We start from the raw sequence: 21,807 nt of genomic DNA, 5'->3' as shown, positions 1-21,807 counted from the left end.
ACAAAGTTTTCTCATCCCTTGTTTATTTCAAAAGCAAAAAATCGCGGTAACAGTAATGAACTTTAAAACTTAAGCTAATGGTGCCATTTAAAGGAATATTCCGGGTTCAATACAAGTTAAGCTGAATAATATTAATTACCATAAAAATAAAAATCATCTGGGTTACAGTGAGGCATTTATAATGGAAGTCAATAGGGCCAATCTGTAAATGGTAAAATACTCACTGTTTCAAAAGTATAGCCACAAGACGTAAACAATATGCATGTTAACATTATTTTAGTGCGATTAAAATTGTTCAATAACATTTTCTGTATAAAGTTATGGCCAATTTTACAACTTTGCCATGATGATGAATTGTCAACACTATAAAACGACAGTAAAAATGGTAATTTAAATAACTTCAGTGCTCAAATAATACAAGTTTTAACAGAAGAATTAATGCAAGTGCTTTTATAAAATTATTATATATTTATAATTATAATAAATGGTAATATTAGGCTAGTTTATGTATAATAAAACAAGGTCTGTCGAAAATATTGCCTTAACGCATGCACTTAAATACGGATAATGCCATTAATTTTCTTAAACACCGTTATCACATTTATTCCATTTGACACTATAATTGTTGCAGTCTGTTCTGTGTGATAAACTGTGAAAAGCTGAAATGGTGACCTGTTACAGCACCTCAGACACACTTTCCTTTATACATTTAAACTTAATTTATTCATTAAAGTCCATGGACCCATTGTGCCAAATGCTCAAGTATAAAAAAACATGTTCAATTAAGCACTCCTTTAATTGTCCTGTTTGCATGGCAGTCATTGTGTTATTGGTGTTGGTACTGGCCCTCGGTGGCCGTGTTATAATCCTCCAGGACACTCCTCATGTACTCAAAGGTGGGTCTCTCTTCTGGTTTGGCCTTCCAGCACATCTTCATGATGTCATAGAGCTCTTGAGAGCAGTTCTCAGGACACTGCATCCGATATCCCCGCTGAACTCGTGCAATCACCTCACTGTTGCCCAGGCCTGGAGAAGAGAGACCGAGAGTGACTGAAAAACTGAAGCTGATTTGACCCAATAAATCTATACAGAGATCTTAATTTTACAAAGCCTTGAAAGGGCTTGTTTTTGCCACAAGGTGGCAGCAAAAGTGGTTCCATATGGCATGTACACTTTTAAATACTAAGTGAGCTGTTTAATTTGCTCTGTTTACCTGAGTAGGGGACTTTGCCGTAAGTGACAATTTCATATATTAGGACACCAAAAGACCACATGTCTGATTTAATGGTGAAGGAACCATAAAAAATGGCTTCAGGGGCCGTCCATTTGATTGGGAATTTAGCTCCTATGAGACATGAAGACAAACAATTAGATATGAGGTTACATAGATCGACAGACAGATAGAGATGGATACATAGACAGACAGTGTTTACTGTACATAGAGAAATCAACAGACAGAAAGACCGTTAGATGGACAGACAGATAGTGTATGTATACCTTCTCTCGCTGAATACTCGTTGTCTTCGATGACTCTGGCTAGGCCAAAGTCTGCAATTTTACACAGTAGACTTTCACTGACTAGTACATTAGCAGCACGCAGATCTCTGTGGATGAAGTTCTTCTTTTCAAGATACTCCATGCCTTCTGCTATCTATAACAAACACACACTTCATGCATCACAGCTGTCTCAGTTCCCTTATGTTAACATGACATGTCTATAAATATCATGTCTGTAAGAAGAACAATATCTTTAAAAATACCATTTGACTTAAAGGGGTCTTATCATACATTCTTGGCCTGGGGAAAAAGTTTGCCGTTCTGAAAATTACAGTATGTTTCCATAGTATAATAAACACATTTCAAAATATCAAGGAAAATCGGATTAGTCATAATATGACCTCTTGAAATATGTAAATTCAACAATTCAGTTGGTATTTTTTTTCACTAATGCGTGTGTGTACATACTTAGCTATAGTTTGGGGACAAAGTTTTCTCCAAATTGAGCTAAATATGACAAAACTACATTTAGGGATGTCTTCAATTGGGGAAAAAAAACATTCATAAAACAAGTAATATATTTTCATTCTAATAATCAAAAGATTTTATTTTAGGGGTAAGGTTAAGATAAGCAGTGTTGGCTAAGTTATTCAAAAATGAACTTCAAAATGACTAATTACTTATGTTTTAATCAGATTACTTTACTGATTACTTCATCGAAAAAATAAGCACAATACTAATTACTTGTTACTTTTTAAAAACTTTACACGGAAATGTTTTTTTTCCTCTGAGCAAATGTAATGTAAGTCTATATTTTCCACTTTGTCACACCCTTCAGCTGTCACAAATGCAAACAGACATATGTAAATGTGAATTCATATTTTAAAGTTGCACTATGTACAATATTTTGGTTAAAAATTAACAAATTGCCATTGTTTTGCACAGTGATATATAAAAAAATAAAAATAATTATGTACTCAATCAACAATGTTCTTACCCAGATTCACTACGGTAAGCCTATAAAATTATTTGCATTTTAAAGTGTCGGGTCGGATTTGGCACGAAAGCGCTGGCTTATGAAGTACATCCTTGCGTCATTACGTCATGTCTGTAAACACAGGAAAGAAGAACCGGTTGTCTCGTTCCCATGTTAACAGTAGATGGCGGTAATGCACTATTTTAGTTTGCGAGCCGCCGTTAAAAAGAATAAACTACTTTCAGTCAGTCACAGGCTGTGTCTCATTTGGAAGGATGCGTCTTCCGGAGGTCGCATTTGTCGTCCGCATACGTCATCGAGGCCGTCTCATTTCATTTTTATTTTATTTTTTTTATTGGGAATGCAAAAAAGGTTAACAATTGTATAAATGTAAGTGCATATACATAAAAGGCATTGACAATAGATAAAAAATAAATAAATAAATGAAACGAGACAGCCTCTGACGTATGCGGCGACAAATGCGACCTCCGGAGGACGCATCCTTCCAAACGAGACACAGCCACACTCGCACAGTTCAGGACAGCATCGCTGCAATCTGGATGGATGTTTATCTGTTATCCGTTTGCCGAAGTTGTTTACCTGTTGTAATGCTAGATATGTTTTCTGGTAGGGTTGTTGAAGTTAATATTGCTTGTCATGCTTGAATGAATCAAACATTACTCGTGTGTTAACCGATTGCGATGTTTCTATGTTATCAGGGGAAGTTACTGTGACATATTTACTAATATTTATGACTTCTCAAATTTACTCCTTGTAATTGTTTTATTGCATATTTAAGCATTTTTTTTCCTGTAAAATAAAGTATATTTTATCCCCATCATTGTTGAATCCTCGTTTCGTTTTTAGTTTACAGTGTTATTGTATGCATTGATTAGGCATACTATTGTAGTATTATGGTTCACTTGCATTATCGACTGAGGCTGTACAATATAATATAACAATAATAAAGTCTTCCATTGAACTTGTATCAGCCATATCAGGAGTTTCACCTCTTGAATTGATAAGTGTAGTACAATACAAACATTAATAGTAGATAAAACACTTGAATAATCATATTAAAATATACTGGTGGTGTTTATTGAGGTGATTGAGTCCCCTGTTCTCTATGTAACAGCACTTTGAGTGTAGTGTCAGAAAAGCACTATAAGTGCAAAATTCATTCATTCTAAATATGTGAATATGAGTGTTTTTTATCTTCATCAAAGCAAGTAATATTTCAGTTTTAAATGTTTAATCGTATAATATATTATCATCATGAAAATAGCATGTTATGACAACGCCTCTGAATATCTCCTAGTCATGATCACAAACAGGCGATGTCCAGGTATCAAATTAGGAGATTCATCCACCAGAAGATCAGTGCTGAAACACGACTGACGTAAAGTGTTCTTCTGCAAATAGCTTGCAATTTTAAGTTTCAACCACAAATGTCACTAGAGCTCACAAAGTTACATAGTGCAGCTTTAAATGTATTATACATAATATTATATGTACACACGTGTGTGTGTGTGTGTGTGTGAGAGAGAGAGAGAGAGCATTTTTACTTGGGCACAAAAATCGATGATTTTAGGAAGCTTTACTTTTCTGCCAGCTGGACTCTTCAGGAAATCCAACAGACATCCTAACATTAAAAGACAGACAGATATAAGGATGAATGTAAGTATGAGTGTGTGTAAAGTCACAGGTTTGTTTTTGAATTAGAGGAGACCTATTGCTAGTATTTTGTGTGTGTACCGTTAGCCATATACTCTGTGATGATGTAAATTGGTGGGGTTTTGGTCACCACGGCATAAAGGCGAACAAGCCGTTCATGCTGCAGGGTTTTCATGAGGTTTGCTTCTTGGAGAAACGCGTCCACTGTCATACTGCCGGGCTTCAGTGTCTTCACTGCTACTTTAGTGCTGTTTTTATAGGTCGCTGTGAGACAGAGAGAGAAAAGAGAGCAGTGAATTTGTTACTACAACTGTAACATAGCAGTGACGATAACTTGCATTTATAAATAAGCTCAGTGGAAATCTAAAATGCTACTTAAGAAACAATCATTTGTTCCTACAGGAATGACTTTAAACTGTAATGAATATCTTAACTGTTAAAACAATTTAAGAAAATGGACAAAACATTCGAGCTGAAGTGGGTAACTTTTTCAGTGTTTAAATACTATCCCAGCTTAATATGCAGAGACAACTATAAACAATTTAAAGGTTAATTTTCTAGAGAACTGTAAACACTGTGTCTCTGTGGCATTTTGAAAATTCCCCTGTTTGTTTTGAGCAACCCGCTTAGACCTGTCCCAACAACGTTACTCAACCAATGGTATGAGTTGGGGGTGGGACTATCTAACAGCAGGCGAGGGGCGTATTCAGAAAGCTGTTTTGGAAAACATAGTTTGTTTTTGCAATTCCGTTTGGTGGCGCTAGTGTCAGAGAAATTACATACTTCAGCTTTAATAAAATAATTTATTAATTTTTATTTTTTTATTTTAACCCTTTAAATTTGGATGGGCCCACCCGTGAGAAAAAAAGTCTAAATATTGATAACTATAGTCTTTTCCAACACAAAATAGGTATCGTTTGAAAGCTTATAAGCTCTACTTTACAATGCATGCAGGCATTATGACCAAAACTGAACAAGTGCTTTGAAATTTGCAGACAAATCTGAAGTTATCTGTTTTGATAATTTATTAAAAAAATAAATAAAAAAATTGCACTGTACATGTTATTGCAATCAGTAAAAACATCAAACTGTTTAAATAGCCATGACTCATATGTTGTTTGAAAGCGCTCAAAGATTAGAATACAACCAACCAATTTGTTTTATTCACAGACAAAAATATAGTGAGCAATAGCTATATTAAATATATGTCTTTGATAATTATGTTGGTGTTGCTTATATGCCGCGATTTTGCTTATAACTTCACGAAAAACAGAACATAAATATCACATACCATTACTTAGAGGAGGTGATTATCTTTCAAACGAGCCCACACTCAAGGTATTCAGATGCAAAGATCATTAGATAACCCACACAAAGCACAATGTTACATATGGCCATGAGGAGATGCGGCAAGTAAATGACAGACTCAATGTTGACTCAAATGGTACAGAAAGCAACTCATTCTGTGAAATCTCATTGTTAAAATCATGTTGGCATGCTTTGCATACCTTTAGTCATTGTTGTGTTTGCATGTGTAATTTGTTCTTATGTACAATTATTATGTTTTATTTGTTTGGAGACATTTTTTGGACACTATGATAAATTATTTTTGTAATGCTATAACTTTTGATTGCTTTGTTGTATCAACACAATTTTTCTCAGATACATTTGACATGATTGGGGGAAAAAAATCAGTTTTTCGGAGCCACCTTATTTACACACTGAGATATATAATGTAATCTAATCTTTGAAAGCTTTCAATCAACATACGAGTCATGGCTATTTAAACAGTTTGATGTTTTTACTGATTACAATAATATGTACAGTGCAATTTCTTTCATAAATTATCAAAACGGAACACTTCTGATTTGTCTGCAAATTTCAAAGCACTTGTTCAGTTCTGGTTATAATGCCTGCGTGCATTGGAAAGTAGAGCTTCTAAGCTCTCAAACGATACCTATGTTGTGTTGGTCAAGACTATAGTTATCAATATTTTGACTTTTTCCTCACAGGTGGGCCCATCTGTGACAAATCAGAATCAGACACCGAGGGAAGATCCATGAGCAAATCCACACGAAGCAAATAAATCCAAATCGAGAGACAACAGAGGTAATCCAAGGAACAGGCAGGCCAACAAGATAGAAAACACTCAGAAATGCAAAACAACTAGGTGAATTGGAAAGACTTCGCAGTGATGTGAAGCCAGAGCAGAGACTAAATACACAGGGAGCTGATGAGGGAATGGGAAACAGGTGTGTGTGAGAATGGTGGGAGGAAAGTGATTGTGGGAATTGTAGTCCAAGGACGAGTTAATAGTCAGGAGAAGGGGATCTCATGTAGACAGATCTGGAGGATGTGACAGTACTCCCCCCTTTTGGACCCCCTATAGAGCGTCCCGGGGGTCGGCCCCAAGGCCTGGAGGCAGGGTGGTTAGGGTGGGCTAGGTGAAATTCAGTGATGAGGGAGGGGTCTAGAATGTCCCCCAACACTCAGGACTGCTCTTCTGGTCCATAGCCCTCCCAATACACCAGATACTGAATGAACCTGCCCTGACGTCAGGAGTCAAGGAGAGTATTTACTTTGTAAGCGATGTCCCCATCGAGGTCTAGGGGAGGAGGAAGGTTGTTGATGGGGTCTCTGGATGACTCGACCACCGGTATGAGGAGAGACACATGGAAGGTAGGAAAGATGCAGTAGTGAGGAGGCAGTTGAAGTTTGTAACTGACAGGATTAATTTCTTTGATGAACTTGAAAGGTCCAACATACCTGGGGGAGAGTTTTTTGCAGGGTAGACGTAAGCGGAGGTCTCGAGTGGACAGCCATACTCGTTGGAAAGGACGGAGTGTAGGAAAAGGTCGGCGACGCCAGTCGGCATGTATCTTCTGTTGCCGGATGGCTCTCTGCAGGTGAACGTGGGTTGACTCCCAGACCTGGTTACTGCGCTGCATCCAATGGTTCACTGCTGGTAACTCCGATGGTTCCCCAGACCAGGGAAAGAGCAGAGGTTGGTATCCCAGGATACATTGAAATGGAGTCATACCAGTAGATGAACTGCAAAGGGAGTTTCGGGCATATTCTGTCCAAGGGAGAAATCTACACCAATCATACTGGTTAGAGAGACAAAAGGTGCGTAGATAGCGACCTACTTCTTGATTTAGGCGTTCCGTCTGGCCATTAGACTGAGGATGGTACCTGGAGGTCAGGCTGATGTTGACATTTAGAAGTTTGCAGAACTCCTTCCAAATCTGTGAGGTAAATTGTGGTCCTCTGTCTGAAACAATGTCGTCAGGGAAACCGTAGAGCCAAAACACTTGATGGAAGATAGTTTCTGCCGTTTCTAGAGCAGAAAGTAGTTTCTTGAGAGGGATGAGAAGGCAGGCTTTGGAGAACCTATCCACAACTACCATGATGGTTGTGTTTCCCTGTGACACAGGCAAATCAGTGAGGAAATCTATAGCAGTGTGAGACCAGGGTCGCTGTAGAATAGGTAAGGGGTGGAGAAGTCCTGCTGGAAGAAGTCTGGAAGATTTAGTTTGGGCACAGTTAGAATAACCCTTTACATGCAGAGCAACATCTTGGGCAGAGAAGGCCTCCAGAATTTGTTCAGAAACAACTGAGTGGTGTGGTTCTCACCTGGGTGACCGGAGCACAAGGAGGTATGTACCCATTGCATGACTTGGGAATGGAGCTTGGTGGGCATGTAGACATGGTCTTTAGGGCAACTGGGAGGAGGTCATTCAGTCAGAGAGGCCTGCTCAATATCCTTCATGATGTCCCATTGGATAGGAGCAGCAATAACCGATCTGGGCAGGATAGTCTGAGTAGACTCTGGAGATTCAGGGGAATAAATCCGAGAGAGGTTATCGACCTTAGTGTTCATCAACCCAGGATGATACGTAACAGAAAAGTTGAATCTGGTAAAGAATAAAGCCCATCGAGCTTGCCTTGTGTTGAGTCATTTGGTGGAGCATAAATATTCCAGATTGTGATGGTCAGTAAGGATGGTAAATGGATGTTGTGAGCACCTCTAACCAATGACGCCATTCCTCCAACGCATCTTTCATGGCCAGTAGTTCACGGTTCCCCACATCATAGTTTTGTTCTGCTGAACTGAGTTTGTGGGAGAAGGTGGCACAGGGATACATTTTAGCAGGGTTACCGTGTTGTAGGGAGAGGACAGCTCCGATACCAATGTTAGGCCAGGAAGGATCTGGATGAAGTACAGATGCAGTGGTGAATTTCTCTTTGAAACCCTGGAAGGCTGTTATGGCTGGTGGGGTCCATTGGAGTGTTTTAGGTTTCCCTTTAAGGAGAGAAGTGAGGGGAGCTGCAATGGTGCTGAAGTTGCGACTGAATCGCCTATAGAAGTTAGCAAAACCCAGGAAGCATTGGAGTTCCTTGGTGCTAACTGGACGAGGCCAGTTCTTGACGGCATTCACTTTGAGACTATCCATGTGGGCCCCCTCAGAACTGATTACATAACCCAGAAAGGTTGTGGTGGTGACATGAAACTCACACTTCTCTGCTTTTATGAAGAGGTGATTATCCTGGAGGAGTTGTAGAACTTGGCGTACATGCTGGACGTGAGCTTCTAGGGGAGGTGAGAAAACCAGGATGTCTTCGATATAGATTATGACACACCGGTGCAGAAGGTCGTGAAAAATCTAATTCATGAAGGACTGGAAGATGGATGGTGAGTTGGCAAGGCCATAGGGCATGACCCGATATTTGTAGTGACCTGAATGGGTGATGAAGGCGGTCTTCCACTCGTCCCCTTCTTTGATGCGAATGAGGTTGTAGGCGTGGCGCAAATCCAGTTTAGTAAAGACCTTGGCATCCCGTAGTCATTCAAGTGCTGCTGGGACTAGAGGGAGAGGATAGGGAAATTTGATGGTGATGGCATTAAGGCCTCTATAGTCAATACAAGGACAGAGTCCGCCATCCTTTTTTTCCACAAAAAAAGAAACCTGCTGCCGTGGGAGTGGTGGAGGGCTAAATGAAACCCATTTGTAGTGCTTCCTCAATGTAATCCTCCATGGCTTGTGTCTCGGGGATAGATACGGCTCTTAGGAGGTTGGGTTCCAGGAAGGAGGTCGATAGTGCAGTCAGTAGAGCGGTGAGGTGGTAGTTGAGTAGCCTAGCCTTACTAAACACTGGCAGGAATTCTTGGTAGACCACAGGGATGGTAGGTAGCACAGAGGATTCAGCAGGGTTGATATTGGTGGTGTGGAGAGAAATGGGTTGCACCGATTGCAGGCAGCAGGTAAAATAAGAGGTTTCCCACTGAGTGATTTCACCGTCTGTCCATGAAATGTGAGGATTGTGTTTAGCGAGCCAAGGGTAACTGAGAATTAGGGGATTCTTAGGAGTGTTGGTGACTAAAAGCTGTAGTGTTTCATGATGAAGAGCTCCCACTTGCAAAGAGACAGGTTGAGTGATGTGAAGTTCTGAGCCAGCATGAAGTGGGCAACCATCTAGCGCTGTAACAGAGAGAGAAGGTTCACAAGGGGCAGTGTCCAGAGATAACAGATCACAGAGGTCAGAGTCAATAAAATTGCCTGCAGCCCCAGAGTCGATAAGAGCTTTGACAGAAATGGAATTCTGATTGGAACTGATTCTTACTTCAACAAATACATTTCTAGTTTCCAATAGATAAGAGTCTCGGGTACTCACCGGGGTATTAGTTGGTAAAGAGGGACGTGAGGAACAGGAGGATAGGAAATGGCCAGGCACTCCACAGTACAAACACAGTTTGTTATTGATGCGTTCTTCTCTTGACAAACGAGAGCGATCCAACTGCATGGGCTCGTGTAGAACCGTTGTGAAAGAGGATGACATGGGAGGTGATATAATGGCAGCTGGAGTACAGCTCTGTCTCAAGTTGTCGAGTTTGATGGAGAGAGATTATCATCTCGATTGGCCATCTCTACTTGTAGTTGGTGCGTGAGACCATTGAGATGGTTTTGAGGGGTGCAGTTTGTACTGCGAGAGTACGAAAGGTAAGTGCGTAGTCGGCTGCAGTGGAATTCCCCTGTGTGAATCAAATGATATGATCGTTCACGTGCTCTCCACCCACTGGGTTCTGAAAGGCACTCTTGAAATGAGAAGTGAATGCTTCTAGAGAGTTACGCATCTTACCATTATGATTCCATACTGCCATAGCCCAACCTAATGCTCGGCCTGTGAGCAGAGAGGTGATAAAGGCCACCTTGGATTCTCAAGAAGATTGAGCAATATAAATGCTACATTGCAGCAAAAATCCATCACACTGACCTGGCGTGCCATTAAATTTCTCAGGGAGAGCGAGAAATTTGGCCACAGTGGGGAAGCTTCTGAGGGAGTGGTCGGCGATGGTGTGGGGGCTGGATTTGCAGCTTGTGCGGATGAGCTGGCCGGGGAAGCCATTTGTAAATAATTCAGCACTTCCTCCATGGCAGAGGAATGTTGTCCCAGTTGATGATGGTGTGCCGCCAGCAATTCAGCTTGTGAAGTAAATGCAGCTTGCAGTGAAGAAAACTCTGCTGGATCTGAAGTTGGCGAATTCTTCTGTGATGAATCAGAATCGGACACAGAGGGAAGATCCATGAGCAGAGTTTATTAGAGAGAGTAGTCAAACAGGCAGAGGTCAAACCAAATCCACATGATGCAAATAAATCCAAATCGAGAGACAACAGGGGTAATCCAAGGAACAGGCAATGGTCAAAACAGGCAGGCCAACAAGATAGAAAACACTAAGAAATGCAAAACAACGGGGGGCAAGTGACACCATGCAAGAAGCAGACGTGTGAGCGACAAGCTCTGCACACTTTGCTAATTATTAATTATTCTCATGTTATAATCTAGTGAAATTCGATACACCCAGTTACACATTTGCTCTTTGAGGTAAAACATGGCAAAGAAGTCAAAATCCTCAGGCTCTGGAGACATTAAAAGACACTTACGTGTTCAGGATGAAAGCCCCGACAGGCCTACAGACCGGGGACTCGATTTAGATGGCGCGGCGGGAGAGGAGATCCAGCGTCAGTTGTCCAGCATGTCGGTGATGCTGACAAAGGTTCTTGCTGACTTGGAGGATCTCACTGTAATATGTCGATCGATTACGGCAATGGAAATAAAATTCTCTGTTACAAGAGTGACAGATGCTGAGAGACGAATCGATTATTTGGAGTCTTCGGAGAGGGAATCATCCACTAATCCGCCCGTGACCAAAGTTGATTTGGAACAGGTTCTTGAAAAGCTCGAAGATCTTGAGAATAGAAGCCACAGGAATAACGTTCAAATAGTTGGAATTCCTGAGCATGAGGAGGGCAGAGATATGGTGAAATTCCTGGACAAGCTCTTCCCGAGTCTGCTTGACATAACAAGCCACAAGCTGGAAATCGAGCGCGCTCACAGAGTCCCTGCTCGCAGATCTGCTGAGGGAGACAGGTCCCGATCAATCCTGGCCAGATTTCTGAGATCATTCGATAAAGATCTTGTGTTGCGCCAGGCGGGGAGCGAAGGAAAGCTTTCTTGGAAGAATCATAACATTTTCTTGTTCCCGGACTTTGCGAGTTCGACGAGAGAAACGCGATCGGTTCAGGGAATGCAAGAAACTCTTGCATCAACGTAAGATCACTTTTGCTTTGATGTTTCCGGCCAAGCTGAGAATAGAAGCGAAGGACGGTCGCAAAGTATTTACATGTCCCAATCAGGCAATGTATTTTATAGAATCAATGGGTGAGTAAACCATCAGATGTTTCTCATGTGAGTGGGTCGACTCGCTGTACTTACTCTGGCTTTTGAGGAAGCTGGGCATCATTTTGCATTCCCGGCCAGTTTGAGAGTGGACACTACGGATGACCACAAAATATCTACATGCTGCTCACACAAAGGATGTCTTTAATAAAGTTGACAGATTGAGTAAGTCATGGTATATACTTTTATGCGACCTCTGAGTGAATTGACTTGATCATCCAGGGAACCGGATGAAATTTGTGAGGCAAAATTGTGCATTCCAATGGCAAAGTTGTCGTGGGGGTTCGTGGGCGTTCATGGACCTTTTGAGTTTAAAGGGATTGTCGCCAATTGGTGCTGTCGTGTGCGGGGTTTATGCGCATGTTTTTATTTTTTCTGTTTGTTTTGTTCGGGGGGAAGTTCGGAGTTTGATTGTTTCACTAATGGGGAATGTGGTCTGTATTTTATTTTTGACACACAATTTATTTTTCTACTATATCAAAATGTCAGTTGTTAAAATGAGTGGATTGTCTCTCTCCACATGGAATGTAAATGGGTTGGGGCACCCTATAAAAAGAAGGAAGGTTATTACTTTTCTTAAACGTAAGAAATATGATATAGTGTTTCTTCAAAAACTTTCCCCACAGGAAGCTGAAAAATTTGGGAAGATATGGGGTGGACATGTTTTTTTTAGTGCTGGCTCAAGTAAGAGCAAGGGAGTCATTATATTGATTAATAAATATCTACAATTCAAATGTCTCAAACTGACTAAAGATAAATTAGGGAGAGTCATTATTGTTTTAGCAGAAATTAAGGGGCAAAGGTTTATTTTGGCTAATATTTATGCACCTAATGCTGATGATCAGGGCATTTTTTAGATCTTGAAGGGATGTTGCAAGCCGCTGGCACCCCTCATGATATAATATTTGGAGGAGACTTTAATCTATTGATGGACTCAGTCCTTGATCATAGTGAAGCAAAAGTGTGCAAGCCCCCTAGAGCAACATTGATGCCTCACAAGATCTGTAAAAATCTTGGTCTTACAGATATTTGGAGACTTTTGAACCCATCTGGTAGAGACTATACATTTTTTTCATCAGTCCATAAGATTTATTCTAGAATAGATTTTTTTTTTTGTTTTTATATCTAAGTCCCTCATTTAATCTGTTGTTGATTGCTCAATTGGAAACATCTTAGTCTCAGATCATGCCCTGGTGAGTTTAGAGGTGTTGCCACATATAGCTAGCGCTTTAATGTATCCCTTTTGCAAAATCCTGATTTCCAACAAATGTTAAAGGCTGAAATCAATGTTTATATGGAGACCAACTGCTCCTCAGTCTCCTCTGTGGGCGTGGCTTTGGAGGCACTTAAGGCAGTTCTTAGGGGTCGGACCATACAGTATGCCTCATTCATCAAAAAATCCAAAGCATGAGAATTCATGGAGTTGGAAGGAAATATTAAAAGTGCAGAGGCAGAGCTGAAGCTCCGTTAGTCGTCTGATGGCCTCAGAGAATTTACCCGATTGAAAAATAGATATAATACTATTTTGTCACGGAAAGTGGAGTTTTGGTTATTCAGGGCAAGACAGTCATACTTTGAGTTGGGGGACAAAGCAGGAAAACTTTTGGCTAGATATATAAAGCAGAGAGAGTCTTTTTCTACCATTCCCTCAGTGAAATCTGCTGGTGGTGAAATATTTACCTCGGCCTTTGATATTAATAATGCTTTTAAAGAATTCTACCTTGATCTCTATAGTTCCACGTCTTCGTCTACTGATGAAGATACTAGAAACTTTGTGGAACCATTAGAACTCCCTAAATTGACGACTGAGAAAAAAAATTCTCTTGATTCTGAGATAACCTTGGAGGAGCTTGATGAGGTAATTAAGGCCCTTCCTACAGGCAAGGTTCCGGGGCCTGACGGCTTTGCCGCTGAGTTTTTCAAATCTTATGCTACAGAACTGGCTCCACTTTTGTTAGAATTTTGTATGGAATCATTAAAGAATGGAAAGCTCCCACCAACCATGACACAAGCCCGGATAAGTCTGATTCTTAAAAAGGACAAAGATCCAACCGAGTGTAAAAGTTACCGTCCAGTTTCCCTGATCCAGTTAAATTCTGGCTAACCAATTAAGTAAAGTTATGACATCTCTTATACATATAGATCAGGTGGGGTTTATCCGGGGCCATAGCTCTTCTGATAACATTAGACGTTTCATCAATATCATGTGGTCAGTAGCGAATGATCAATCTCCGGTCGCTGCCATTTCACTTGATGCCAAAAAGGCGTTTGATATGGTAGAATGGGATTATCTTTTTAAGATTTTGGAAATGTATGGGTTTGGGAGTACATTTATTGGTTGGATTAATTTACTTTATAGATACCCTGTAGCAGCGGTACTAAAAAATTGACTAATTTCAGATTATTTTACTCTGGATAGGGGCACCCAGCAGGGTTGTCCTCTTTCCCCATTATTGTTCTGTCTTGCCCTGGAACCATTAGTAGCTGTGATAAGAAAGGAGGATGATTTTCCAGGGGTGATTGCGGGAGGTGTTGCGCATAAGCTTCTGCTTTACGCAGGTGATATTTTATTATTTGTCTCTGACCCCACTAGATCTATGCCTTGCCTCCACAGAATGATTAATTCCTTTTCCAAGTTCTCAGGATACAAAGTCAATTGGTCTAAATCCGAAGCTTTGGGTTTGACAGCGTTCTGCCTTCCAGTGGCCCAAACAGGGCATTAAGTATTTGGGAATTTTATTCCCAGCAAATTTGTCTGATTTAGTCAGAGTTAATTTTGATCCTTAATAAAAAGGTTTTCGAATGATGTGGACAGGTGGGCTTCATTACACTTATCGATGATTGGGAAGGTTAATGTAATTAAAAGAATTGTATTCCAAAATTCAACAACCTGTTACAATCTCTCCCTATAGATATTCCACTCTCTTATTTCAGGCAATTTGATAGCATAGCAAAGTCCTTCATTTGGAATGGTAAGCATGCCAGGTTAAATTGTAATAAGTTACATAGGCCGATTGACAAAGGTGGGCTAGGCCTACACACAATTTTGTTTTATTATTATGCATTCAGTCTCAGACATTTGGCTCATTGGTCACTTCCATCTGAAAGAGCCCCTCCCTGGTTTTGCATTGAACAAGAACTTCTTGCCCCTATTTTGCCATTGCAAAGCCTTTCCATCAAACTAACCAGAGAAGTTAAATCACACCCCGTTATTTCACATTTGCACTCAGTATGGACAAAAGTGTCCAGAGTGTTTAATTCAGATATTTATCTAAATGTTGCCTCGAGCCTATGGCTAAACCCCAAACTATGCATTAATAAGTCCCCTTTTTGTTGGTCTGAGTGGATTGCGAGGGGGGTTAACACACTCGGTGATCTTTATGAGAGTGGTGTGATGAGATCCTTTGAAAATTTGGTTCAATATTTTGGGATCCCCAGATCTCAGTTTTTTAGGTATCTTCAGCTATGACACTTGCTCTGTACTATTTTTGGGAATAGCATACACCCCCCTAGAGCGGCAGATACTCTGGGAGAGGTGATGTCTGCTTTTGGAAAAGGCCATGAGGCATCAGTGTATTACTCCTTATTAATTCAGAGTCTGGGGGACGGAGTCTCAACCACTCTGAAAAGATTATGGGAGAGGGATTTAGACCTGGAATTGGAGGAGGAAGAATGGGCTAGGATTTAAAAAAACATAAAAAACTGCATCTAGAGATGCAAGGGTGCGCCTTATACAATTCAAGATTTTACATCGGTTCTATAGGACCCCCTCTAAATTGTATAGGCTTGGTCATAAAGACACACCTACTTGCTGGAGATGCCAATCAGAGTATGGAGATTTAACCCATCTCTTTTGGGGGTGTGTTGAAATTCAAAAGTTTTGGTCAAAGGTGCAGAGTCTGGTATGCGAGGTGTTAGGTATTCAGGTATTATTCTGTCCTAGACTCTGTATCTTGGGTGATGGGGCTTACATTGACATTGTAAGTAGACACATAAAGAATTGGGTCATAACAAGTGTCATGATCGCCAGGCAGATCATTTTGAGGGGCTGGAGGTTGGCTGGAGCACCCTCTTTTCAGGAGTGGTGCATGGAGATGGGAAGGATGGCGGCCTTTGAGGAAGTTACATTCAGAGGAATAGTGAGGTATAAAGTGTTCGTGGAGAAATGGGGCGGGTATTTGTCATTTGTGGATGTGTGATTTTATTGTTGTTGTGTTTTTTTTTTTATTTGTTTATTTATTTATAGCTATCCCTCACAGCCTCGTTGTCATTCCGATTAAAAATCAAAGATGGTGCTGCTGTGAATAAGGTATATTAATGTTATTTGAATTACTTTTGAACTGTTTTCTTTTTTCTTTTTGCATTTGGGGGGGGGGGGGGAAGAAATGTTATAAAATATCCTTAAAATGATATTTAAAAAGGCTTTATTTCCTTTAAGCAAAATATAATGTCTTTCTTTTTTTAATTCAGGTTTCTTGAGAGTCATCCTGTCACATCCTTCTTGCTTCTTCTCTGGTGCGGTCTTCTGATTACCCATAAAAATGAAACAAGCGTAAACACAAAGGAACACTCGCTCACCCAACCAGACCTCTCCAAACTGTCCAGCACCGAGTCTCTTTACCATACGCAGAGCATCTTTGCGGATCTCCCAGGCGTCCTGGTCCCATGGAGTGACAACTTGAGGCTTTACACATACTTTATCCAAACGTCTACAAAGACCATCAGCATTTTCTGCACAGACAACAAACACATTTTCCCTTAGTATAACTTTGGCAGGTTTGCATATTGTGTACAGTGGCCCCAAGATATATTTAAATGAAATCAAAAGCGGCTCATAAAGTCTTTACTCTGGTAGTGTTTGATGAGATCTTGCAGCTGTCTGAAGGTGATTTGGGATGAAATGTAGTATCCTCCATTATCAAGTGTGCGGATCTTATAATGCTTGATCTGATCTGAACCATCAGGATTCACGTCTCTCACTGACATGGAGTAATTTCCTGAAGCGACAGACAGAGTGGATTGTGTACTATCAGATGCAGATGCAGAGCTCTTTGACTGGTTTGGGAAGGAAATTTTTGTGGATTTGTGTAAAGCCAACCTGCATTCGTCTCACTCTCCCGAATGAGGAAGGCTCCTGGATTGTTGGCGGGGGCCAGCAGTTGTCTCTCAGCATCCCTTCTGCTAACGTTCTTAAAAAACCACCTTACACAATCAAAAGAAATGTAGATCATTTTAGCTTTTCTTTTAAACACATCGCTGGTCTCATATTTAATCTCAAGCATGTTCTTCACTGACAGTTTTGTCGACTTGGTTAACTAACACACTAACACTAACTTTTACTGGTACACTAACTTTTGAAAATACTTTATTAGGGGCAAAATTGTGTGTTTGGTGTGGTGGAAATGACGCCACAACTGTGGGACAGTCGTAATCTTTAAAAATTTATAGAAATAATTTTCACACAATATTTGTTTAGACACTGTGTTACAAATTATTTATTTATTTTTTTTTTTTTCCTGGGTAGTAAGTGTTATTTCCTAATTGCTTATGCCTCAAAAGTATAGAAAATGGCTATTATTCCCCACAAACTTTGCTTTTGTGACCAGGACAGTGATATTTTGAAATGTACCTATTTCCAATGAGAAAACGGGTGAATTTGTGTCTTTTTGTTCACATAAAGTCAGAAAAAAACAACATATGAATCCAAATTAACATGTATTTATACTAAAGTAATATTCAAAGCCGTGCTGCTCCATAATGGTAACAAGTACCCGTCTCTTCCCCTGGCTCACTCGGTGCACCTCAAAGAGGATTACAACAGCATCAACACCTTGAAGTATGATGAGTACGGCTGGGAGGTCATTGGAGACTTCAAAATGGTGGCATTCCGGATGGGTCTCCAAGGTGGTTTTACCAATTTTCCCTGCTATCTTTGCCTTTTGGGACAGCAGGGACACCAAGGAACACTACCACAGGCGGGACTGGCCACAGAGGACCGAGTTCTCTGTGGGGAGGAACAACGTCAAGTGGGAGCCACCACTGCACATCAAATTGGGCCTTATGAAACAATTTGTCAGAGCTCTAGATAAGGAGTCGGCAGCCTTCAAGTACCTTCAAGACTTCTTCCCTAAGCTGTCTGAGGCAAAGGTCAAAGCCGGTGTCTTCGTTGGACCACAGATAAAGAATGATTTTGGATTCCTATGTTGTTTTTTTCTGACTTTATGTGAACGAAAAGACACAAATTCACCCGTTTTCTCATTGGAAATAGGTACATTTCAAAATATCACTGTCCTGGTCACAAAAGCAAAGTTTGTGGGAATAACAGCCATTTTCTATACTTTTGAGGCATAAGCAATTAGGAAATAACACTTACTACCCAGGAACAAAAATTGTGTTACATAGTGTTATCATAGTTTTAAATATGTAAAAGAAAGTAAACTCTAGACATAAAAGGCATTTGAAAAGTATTAAAAATAAATTATGAAGTCCTGGTTGTCAAGTCAGTTTTAATGAGATCTTCATATATCAAAGAGAAAAAAGCTTAAATCTGCTTGTCTTAAAAAAATCAAATCAACCCCTTGGACATGAAATTGGCAAAAGAAACACATATATGTTTGTGTATTAAGTCTCACTCATTTGTTTCCATGCTGCCATCTGACACGACATAGTTTGAAGGTATAAGACCCTCAAGTCCCGAGGACAAAGATTTGGCTCTCCACCAATCACCATCTCTAGTAAAAAAAAAAAAAAAATTTTATATAAGTTTTTTTTTTTTTTTTTTTTTTTTTTTTTTTTTTTGGCATTAGGACCATATTGCATTATGAGCGTACTGTGCGTTGCCATTTAAAAAAAAAATGTTTTTTTAATTTCCAGAACAGAAACTCATTATGTCAACCAAATTTTCTTCATTAGTGACACACAAAAGCTGTCATGTTAATGCTGTCAAAATTCCGATTGTCATTCAATTTTATACCATTACGCACATACTGTATAGTATTTATGTAATAAGGCTTCATCACACTAAAATCATGTTAACTTGATTTACCAACACATTGGTTTACATTTTGTGGCTATACTTTTCAAACAATGTGCATTTTAGTGTTTGTGAACTGGCCCCATTCACTTCCATTGTAAGTCCCAAATTATTTTTTGTGGTAATCAACATTAACTTGTATTAAACCCGGACCGTTCATTTAAAACGTTTATAATCTATGAGATTGGTGGTGCTAAGTGTGTTATACTCACGCTTTTAATATTTTGAGTCTCTCTCCCTTCTTGAAGCCCAAATCTGACTTTTTCAAAGGATCAAATGAAAACAGGGCGATAACAATTTGCTCCTGAGCACTGGAAGCTACATTTACATATTCACATGACAACACAACACAACACAAACAGGTTGATGATGATTAAAAGTAGGTGAGACCAATGAAAACTGAGAAATTTCTGAATGCAAGTTTGTGTTTTCATGTGTAACATGATACCATCCACATTTTGTAGAATCTGTCCAGGAAGCAGGGATGTAGAACTCTAGAGATACAATATTAAAAAAGGCACATGCAAATTTGGAATAAAGCAGGGTACATTTCAAGCAGCGTAAAATGATTTGAATACGCACTTTATTATTTGAATGATGTAACAGCAAAATGCCAACATCACAAGAAGCAACATCTGTGGGTAGTAGTTGTAAATGTTTCCTCACCTCTATCTTTGATGGGTCTCTGCTGTTGTGGACGGTTTGAGGTGTCTGTGTTTTCTGTTTCCCCAAGACTTCACGATTCTTCACCCTAGAACCCGCACAACCCATCCCACCTGGAAAAAAAATCAGTCCTACAGGCTTTGTGTAAAATCTCATGTATAGGGGAGACTGGGGTTAGTTGACACAACTTTTACTCCAGTAGACACTGTATTTCTCATGGTGGTTTTTTTTTTTTATAAAAGTCTATTTCTGTCTTGTCTACAAAATAAATAAATAAAAGTCTATTAAACATTTTTACCATTATTGCCCACACTGAAACAAAATTATGCGTTGGATTTACTAAAAATACACTCACCGACCACTTTATTAGGTACACCTGAACACCTACTTATTCATGCGATTATCTAATCAGCCATTCGTTTGGCAGTAGTGTAATGTATAAAATCATGCAGATACGGGCCAGGAGCTTCAGTTAATGTTCACATCAACCATCAGAATGGGGAAAAATGTGATCTCAGTGATTTGGACTGTGGCATGATTGTTGGTGCCAGACGGGCTGGTACGAGTATTTCTGTAACTGCTGATCTCCTGGGATTTTCACACACAACAGTCTCTAGAATTTACTCCGAATGGTGCCAAAAACAAAAAACATCCAGTGAGGGACAGTTATGTGGACGGATACGCCTTGTTGATGAGAGAGGTCAGCGGAGAATGTCCAGACTGGTTCGAGCTGATAAAGTCTACAGTAGCTCAGATAACCGCTCTGTACAATTGTAGTGAGAAGAATATCATCTCAGAATGCACAACATGTCGAACCTTGAGGCGGATGTGCTAAAACAGCAGAAGACCACGTTGGGTTCCACTTCTGTCAGCCAAGAACAGAAAACTGAGGCTGCAGTGAGCCTACCATTTGTGTACCGCAGCAGAAATCCAGATGTTGTGCATTCTGAGATGATATTCTGCTCACTACAATTGTACAGAGTGGTTATCTGATTTACCGTAGACTTTGTCAGTTTGAACCAGTCTGGCCATTCTCTGTTGACCTCTCTCACCAACAAGCCGTTTTCGTCCGCAGAACTGCCGCTCACTGGATGTTTTTTGTTTTTAGCACCATTCTGAGTAAACTCTAGAGACTGTTGTGTGTGAAAATCCCAGGAGATCAGCAGTTACAGAAATACTCAAACCAGCCCGTCTGGCACCAACAATCATGCCACAGTCCAAATCACTGAGATCACATTTTCCCCCATTCTGATGGTTGATGTGAACATTAACTGAAGCTCCTGACCCGTATCTGCATGGTTGCTCCTGACCCGTATCTGCATGATATTATACATTGCACTGCTGCCACATGATTGGCTGATTACGTAATTACATGAATAAGTAGATGTACAGGTGTTCCTAATAAAGTGGTCAGTGAGTGTGTTGCTGCGTCCAAAACCGTGTACTGTTACAGTGTGTACTGTATTTGATGAAGGACGCATTTATCTGCTGTTAAAACAGACCTCTAACAAAACAGGCAGTTGTGACTCAGCGGTTAAGGCTTTGGGTTACTGACCAGTTGGTTGGGGGTTCAAGCCCCAGCACTGCTAAGATGCCACTGTTGGGCCCTTGAGCAAGGCCCTTGACCCTATCTGCTACAGGGGTGCCATATCATATCATCTGACCCAAGCTTAGCTGGAATATGCAAAATATATATTTTTTTTACTGTGTATGTGCAAATGTATAATGTGCGACAAAAATAAAGGCTTCTTCTTCTAAAACAGTATGCATGCGAGTAGTATGAGCAGATTTCGAACATACTTCATCCGGAGACGTTTGCATCGTGTCATGACCAGAATATATGACGTAATAAAAACAACTGTGAAAACGATGTGCTTTGATTTTGTTAAACAAGCACCATTCAAGCACAAGGAACAATTATCTTGGTATATATATATATCACTTACAGTTGAGAAGAGACGTCCACCTCGCAATTTACCGCCGTTCGTTTAAATCCAGTGTTTTGAACGTGATGTCGCCTCAGCTCGAGAAGGATTATGGGATCGTTAAGTGTCCTGTTGATCTGCACTTCAAAATCTCACCGGAAATAGTAGGTCATCCAGGTATTTCTTGCTTACTGCTTCATGAATACTGTGGATTTAGATATACTACTCCATTGGCATGTTATATAGTAGAGAAGTATGGATATTTGGAAGCAGTGTATATGTAGCATTTTTGCATCATGCTT

The 21,807-nt window shown here is 40.1% G+C and overlaps 1 protein-coding gene across 6 annotated transcripts in view; it reads right to left on the bottom strand.

The window, feature by feature from the left end:
* Positions 1 to 2: 2 nt before the first annotated feature.
* The window catches only part of LOC127454133 (tyrosine-protein kinase Lyn-like), a 22,698-nt gene continuing 893 nt past the window's right edge, over positions 3 to 21,807 (bottom strand). Inside the window, exons 2-14 of one of the 6 annotated variants that reach the window (XM_051721143.1) lie at positions 21,527 to 21,710; positions 19,584 to 19,711; positions 19,366 to 19,411; positions 19,130 to 19,235; positions 18,517 to 18,615; positions 16,983 to 17,086; positions 16,732 to 16,881; positions 16,463 to 16,615; positions 4,229 to 4,411; positions 4,039 to 4,115; positions 1,498 to 1,651; positions 1,214 to 1,345; positions 4 to 1,026 (exon numbers count right to left, since the gene is read on the bottom strand). In XM_051721143.1, coding sequence (XP_051577103.1) covers positions 827 to 1,026; positions 1,214 to 1,345; positions 1,498 to 1,651; positions 4,039 to 4,115; positions 4,229 to 4,411; positions 16,463 to 16,615; positions 16,732 to 16,881; positions 16,983 to 17,086; positions 18,517 to 18,615; positions 19,130 to 19,235; positions 19,366 to 19,411; positions 19,584 to 19,688 — 1,509 coding nt within the window. In that variant the 5' untranslated portion in view covers positions 19,689 to 19,711; positions 21,527 to 21,710 and the 3' untranslated portion in view covers positions 4 to 826. Of the gene's footprint in view, positions 1,027 to 1,213; positions 1,346 to 1,497; positions 1,652 to 4,038; positions 4,116 to 4,228; positions 4,412 to 16,462; positions 16,616 to 16,731; positions 16,882 to 16,982; positions 17,087 to 18,516; positions 18,616 to 19,129; positions 19,236 to 19,365; positions 19,412 to 19,583; positions 19,980 to 21,135; positions 21,496 to 21,526; positions 21,711 to 21,807 lie in introns of those variants that run through there. The other 5 variants (XM_051721134.1, XM_051721150.1, XM_051721160.1 and 2 more) reach the window with 5 other exon arrangements.

The sequence above is a fragment of the Myxocyprinus asiaticus genome, chromosome 2, assembly GCF_019703515.2.
Source record: "Myxocyprinus asiaticus isolate MX2 ecotype Aquarium Trade chromosome 2, UBuf_Myxa_2, whole genome shotgun sequence".
NCBI lineage: Eukaryota > Metazoa > Chordata > Actinopteri > Cypriniformes > Catostomidae > Myxocyprinus > Myxocyprinus asiaticus.
The sequence above is the reverse complement of the archived record's forward strand: the minus strand, read 5'-3'. Positions and strand labels throughout refer to the sequence as shown.